Genomic DNA, 6,023 nt, shown 5'->3' on the forward strand with positions numbered 1-6,023 from the left:
ATTGGTCTTGTTGCACAACTTTTCAATTGTGGGAAAAACAATGTCGCGAAATCGTTTTCAATTGTTGCTCAGTATCATGCACTTCTCAGACAATAATTCCATTTTGTCAGGCGATCGACTTGGTAAAATACAACCCCTATTGGACAAGCTCCAAAAGCGATTTCAAAGAGTTTACGCACAAGGTGAAAATATAGTAATCGTGCGGATACTTATTCCATGGAGGGGCAGAATAAATTTCCGACAATTATTCCAAACAAGGCTCATCCCTATGGTCCAAAGCTTTTTAAACTTTGTTCCACTGAAGGATTTACCTGGTGAAAAAAAATATATTCTGGCAAGTCATCAACTGGATTGAGAGAAATCGGTTTAGCCAAAAATATATGCGAAGATCTAAGCGATAAATTGAAAGTAGAAGGTCGAAGATTATACATAACATTATATGTAGACAACACTTACATACATCAGCTATGAACTGGCTCGCTCAATACTAAATCAAAGAAGGCCTGTTGTCGACATTCTTCGTGCAATCAAGAAATATTTCCCAAAGGAAGTAATGACTGCTATAATAAAAACGCGCGGAATAGTGGCCATAGAAGAAGGCAATGGTATAGCTGTGTTAAGTTGGAAATACCAATGTGATGTCAGAATGCCTTCTACGAAACATGCTCCAGTGATGATATCCACTACGAACGAACAAACTGATCCTGATGAGACATCAATTAGTCGACGATCGAGATCTACAAGACGAGCCAAGGAAAAACCGTTGGCTGTATAATAATACTATAATAAGGAAAATCGGGCATTGATCTATCCGACTAAATGCCGTCATATGCTAATACCCTCGCAAAGGTTCGAAATGGTATAGAAAATTGGGAATTGAACTTTTACTTCATTTACTTTTCAATAGTAAATGCCTACATTGTTTATAAGGAAGAGCTACCCATAAGAGCATAAACATTCGCTCATTCCGCGAACCAAATTTTTCTGCAAATATCAATATACGCTGAAAACATAAAAACTTTCAAATAATGTCACACGAACACGTACGACAAGGTAGAATGCGAAACATTCCCTGTCGTACACTTTCGTGCGACGTGGCTCCTACGAAGTATTAGGATATATACTCAATGTGTACATACATACAGACAATCAGACAGACCTACATGGCTAAATCAACCCAGCTCATCATGCTGGCCTTATATATGTACATATGCATGTATGTATGTATGTATGTATATGTTTTTTGAAATAGTCTCCGAAGATTCCTTCGGGGTGTTAAAAATGTAATATACACTTTTCAGGGTATGGAAATATTACACAAAAATAAGAAAAAACTTTAACTTTGGCTGCAACGGAACTAATATACCCTTCACAGGTGCACTTATTTTAGTAACTATGTGTCCAGTTTGCATGGAAGCTATATGCTACAGTAATCTGATCTGAACAATTTTGTCAGAGATTGTGTTATTACCTTAAGCAGTAATCCATGTCAAATTTCGTGAAGATATCACGTAAAATGCGAAAGTATCTCATACAAGCCCTTGATTCCGATCGTTCGGTTTGTATGGAAGTTATATGCTATAGTGAGCCGATCTAAACAATTTCTCCCGATATTACATTATTTCTATGAACAATAACTCATACCAAATTTCGTGAAGATATATCGTCAAATGAGGAAGTTTCCCATGCAAGCACTAGATTCCGATCGATCAGTTTGTATAGCAGCTATATGTTGTTATAAATGAGCAGCTTCTTGAAGAGAAAATAACGTTTACAAAATTTCAAAACGATATCTTAAAAACTGAGGGATTAGTTCGTATATGTATATACAGACGGACAGACAGACAGACAGACGAACATAACTAAATCGACTTAGTTCAACGTACTGATCATTTATATATGTACATACATATATACTTTATAGGGCCTGAGACGCTCCCTTCTGAGTGTTACAAACTTCGTTACAAACTTAATACACTCTGTTCAGGGTTTGAAAATTTCCTAGAAAGCCTTGTACAGAACAATGCATGGTTTGGACGGCAACGATAAACGTTTCTATGGTGTTGTCTTACTACGTTACCCTTCAAAAGGTTAGCAACAACAACGCGTGACCGGATCTTTTACTATATGCATACAGCATTTAGCAAAACTATAGCACCCCTATAGTACCTATAAATGCCATGGAGACGATCAAATAATTGCATCAAACACATTATGTGTGTTGGTGTCGTCGGCTACACGTACGGTACACCCAAATTGTTGTCGGCTCTGTTTGATGAAAATCAAAAATTTTTCATTATAAAAGAATTGAAGCTTTTTAAAACAAAAAAAAATCGGAAATAACAATTTTTTACATATTATTCTATTATGTTCAACATGTTGCAAGTGTATAAAAATGTCAACACGTTTAACCCAACAGCTGACGAATATAAACACGATTAAAAATAATTAGAAATACAACATTTCCAAATTTATTAATTGTCATAAATAACATTTAATTTCGATTAACGTGGACACATTGCGTGTTTGCCACCATCGATCGGCAGAGTAGCGCCCGTTATAAAGCTTGCGCTGTCACTAGCAAGGAAAATAATGGCATCAGCAACCTCCTTTGCATAGCCGACGCGACCCAAGGCATGTGTGGACTTTGAATGCTCCAAAAATTTAGCATATTCTGTTTCCGACAAGCCTGAGCGCCTATGAATATCTGTAATAATTACGCCGGGATTGACAGCGTTGACACGCACATTCTTCGGTGCCAAATCCAAGGCGATACATCTGGTGAATTGATCCACGGCAGCTTTGGAAGTGCAGTAGACCGCACTACCTGCAAATACACGCATTCCTGCGACGCTGGAGACATTCACGATATTACCTTGGGTCTTCACGAGATGTGGTGCGGCGAACTTAGTTAGAAGGAAGACCGAACGCAAGTTAATATTTATAAGGCGATCAAACTGCTCGACTTCAATATCTAAGATTGAAGCTCTTTCACCCACACCGGCATTATTCACCAATACATCCAACTGTCCGAATTTTTCAATTGTCGAGCTTATAATGCGCTCCGCATCAACTGTGACATCAGCAATGATGGAGAGCAGTTCGGCTTTGCTGTTGACAGCTTTGCAAGCAACTTCGGTAGCTTTTAAATTTGCTAAATTTCGTCCTACGAGCACCACTTTGGAACTCTCTTTGGCAAAAGACTCTGCCGTTGCAGCACCGATGCCCGAACTAGCTCCAGTTACAATTACAACTCTGCCTACTAAACTCATGGTGATCTATTCGAACTCACTGTATTAAATGAACTGAGTTGGTTGCTTGTAAGTAGTAGCTTTCTAGTTTTCTATTGCACCTACTATCTACTAGAGAGAATATACTTGAGTGTCTTACTATAGTTTAAGACTCAAATGTATTTATATTTTATTACTGAAATTTGTTAAGCCTTAGAAGATACGTATATACGTATTATCTATATACACATTATCTTTAGTAAATGACTTAAGAAACGCACTTAATACTTGCATACTTATTTATCAAATATACCGTTAACGTGGACAAAGCGCATGTTTGCCTCCATCGACAGGTAAAGTTGCACCCGTTATAAAGCTTGAACTGTCACTAGCTAAGAAAACGATAGCGTCCGCCACTTCTTTTGTTGTACCCACACGTCCTAGCGCATGACTCTCCTTGCATTTTTCCAAATAGTTTGCGTATTCCTCCATCGTCATACCGTTACGAATTTGAATTTCTGTTGCGATGACTCCGGGATTGACAGCGTTGACACGCACATTCATCGGTGCCAAATCCAAAGCGATACATCTGGTGAATTGATCAAGTGCTGCTTTGGAGGTACAATAGCTAGACACATCGGCAAATGAGCGCAATCCTGCGACACTGGACACATTCACGATATTTCCTTGGGTTTTCACAAGATGTGGGGCGGCATATTTAGTCAAAAGGAACACCGAACGTAAATTCGTATTCAATATTCTATCAAATTGATCTACGTCAATATTCAGTATGTTGCCTACGTCAAAAATGCCAGCATTATTGACTAAAACATCCAATTGTCCGAATTTCTGTATTGTTGAATTTATAATATATTCCGCCTTCGTGGTTACATCAGCAGTGATAAGCAATTGATCGGACTCCTTATTGGCTAATTTGCAGGCATCTGCAGTAGAGCGTAACTTTGCTTCATTGCGTCCGACGAGAACGACTTTGGCACCTAGTTTGGCAAAAGCCTCCGCTGTTGTAGCACCAATTCCTGTACTAGCACCGGTCACAATCACAACTTTGCCAACAAAACTCATTTTGATCAATTCAAGCCAACAGCGAAAACTAAACTGAGTTAATGGCTTGACCGGTAAGGTTATAAATAGGCCATATTTTTTAATAAACAATTGTGTTAGAAGCGATAATAATATCTAACAAGATAAAAACGTCAACTCCAATATTACCCTTCACAAATAAAAAAATATTCCATACAAATTTTGAGTTTGTATGGCAAAAATATGTTATAGTGGTCAGATATCGGCGGTTCCGATATTGGTGTTTATAAATACAGACGAACGGACAGACAGACGGACATAGCAAGGTGACTCGTTAAGCTGACCATTTATATATATGTACATACATATGTATATTTACTTAATAGAGTCTCAACATTTCCTTCTTGGTGTTACAAACTTTGTACACACTGTTCAGGGTATAAAAACTTAATTTGCATTTTTATATGAAACGAAATCTATAAATTTTTTGATAAGATATTGGTTAAGAATTATACACACTTATGTGTTTAAGTTGATTATATATTAATTTAAAAATAAACAATCGTTTAATGCACATTCTCGGAAATATAGTGAATTTGTTGTACTAATTTTAACGCGGGCACATAGCATGTCTACCACCATCTATGGGCAATATAGCGCCAGTAATAAAGCTAGCAGCATCACTGGCTAAGAAAGCAATAGATTCGGCTACTTCGATTGGTTTACCTACACGCCCTAATGCATGTGTTTCCTTGGCATGTTCCAAATGCTTGGCATAGGCTTCCTCCGACATGCCACCGCGACGATGTATGTCCGTAACAATCAAACCAGGATTTACGGAATTTACACGCACATTTTTCGATGCCAAGTCCAGTGCTATACACTTCGTAAACTGATCTAGACCGGCTTTGGAAACACAATAGCTGGAGCCGTTCGGAAATGCACGTGTGCCGGCCAAGCTGGAAACATTTACAATGTTACCTTGGCTTTGCACTAAATGGGGTGCTGCCAATTTGGTTAATATAAATACAGCACGTAGATTTGTATTTAGTATTTGATCGAATTGCTCTACATCGATGTCTAGTATGTTGCCGCCGGCTAAAATGCCAGCATTATTCACTAATATATCTAATTTGCCAAATTTCGCTATAGTTTCATTGATAATACGCTCAGCATCAATTGTTATATCCGCTTTGATTGTTAATAATTCAGCCTTCTCGTTTGCTGCTTTGCATGCTGATTCAGTTGCTTTCAGATTGGATTCATTACGTCCGACGAGCACTACTTTAGCATTCAGTTTTGCAAAGAGTTCTGCAGTGGCGGCACCAATGCCCGAACTTGCGCCAGTGACAATGACTACTTTACCGGCAAAATCCATGCTGAACTTATCTGAAAAAATTATAATTACATAAATATCATAGATAATTTGGATGATATATCAACCACTTACCTCTTACTTGATTCCTTTCTAAAAATCACAAAAAACACAAGTCACTATCAATATTATTACAGCACACACTCAGTTTACTTCTTTTGGAGATTGATAAGTAGTGCATAGCGCTACCAGATAGTTATTTTATAGACTATGTTTGGATTTTTTTAAGAAAACAGTTGTATTATACATTTTATAAATATACATATACCATGTACAAATGACCCATACTTTGTATGTACGTATGTATATACATAAATAATTTAATTTTTAATATATATTTGGAGATAAATAAACAAAATATATAATTGGCTGTTATT

The 6,023-nt window shown here is 37.3% G+C and overlaps 3 protein-coding genes across 3 annotated transcripts; all 3 read right to left on the reverse strand.

Annotated features, from left to right (window-relative positions):
• Positions 1 to 2,486: 2,486 nt before the first annotated feature.
• Positions 2,487 to 3,331, reverse strand: LOC120774177 (3-oxoacyl-[acyl-carrier-protein] reductase FabG-like). The gene has a single exon (XM_040103597.1). The coding sequence runs from the start codon at positions 3,270 to 3,272 to the stop codon at positions 2,505 to 2,507; it is 768 nt and encodes a 255-aa protein (XP_039959531.1). The 5' UTR covers positions 3,273 to 3,331; the 3' UTR covers positions 2,487 to 2,504.
• A 192-nt stretch (positions 3,332 to 3,523) lies between these two features.
• Positions 3,524 to 4,505, reverse strand: LOC120774182 (uncharacterized oxidoreductase TM_0325-like). Its single transcript, XM_040103601.1, has one exon. The coding sequence runs from the start codon at positions 4,311 to 4,313 to the stop codon at positions 3,546 to 3,548; it is 768 nt and encodes a 255-aa protein (XP_039959535.1). The 5' UTR covers positions 4,314 to 4,505; the 3' UTR covers positions 3,524 to 3,545.
• A 288-nt stretch (positions 4,506 to 4,793) lies between these two features.
• On the reverse strand, positions 4,794 to 5,823 carry LOC120774349 (3-oxoacyl-[acyl-carrier-protein] reductase FabG-like). The gene is made up of 2 exons (XM_040103931.1): positions 5,722 to 5,823; positions 4,794 to 5,660 (listed from the first exon to the last, which is right to left on the reverse strand). Exon 2 carries the CDS (start codon positions 5,647 to 5,649, stop codon positions 4,882 to 4,884), a length of 768 nt encoding a protein of 255 aa, XP_039959865.1. The 5' UTR covers positions 5,650 to 5,660; positions 5,722 to 5,823; the 3' UTR covers positions 4,794 to 4,881.
• Positions 5,824 to 6,023: the final 200 nt, after the last annotated feature.

The sequence above is a fragment of the Bactrocera tryoni genome, chromosome 4, assembly GCF_016617805.1.
Source record: "Bactrocera tryoni isolate S06 chromosome 4, CSIRO_BtryS06_freeze2, whole genome shotgun sequence".
Classification (NCBI taxonomy): Eukaryota; Metazoa; Arthropoda; class Insecta; order Diptera; family Tephritidae; genus Bactrocera; species Bactrocera tryoni.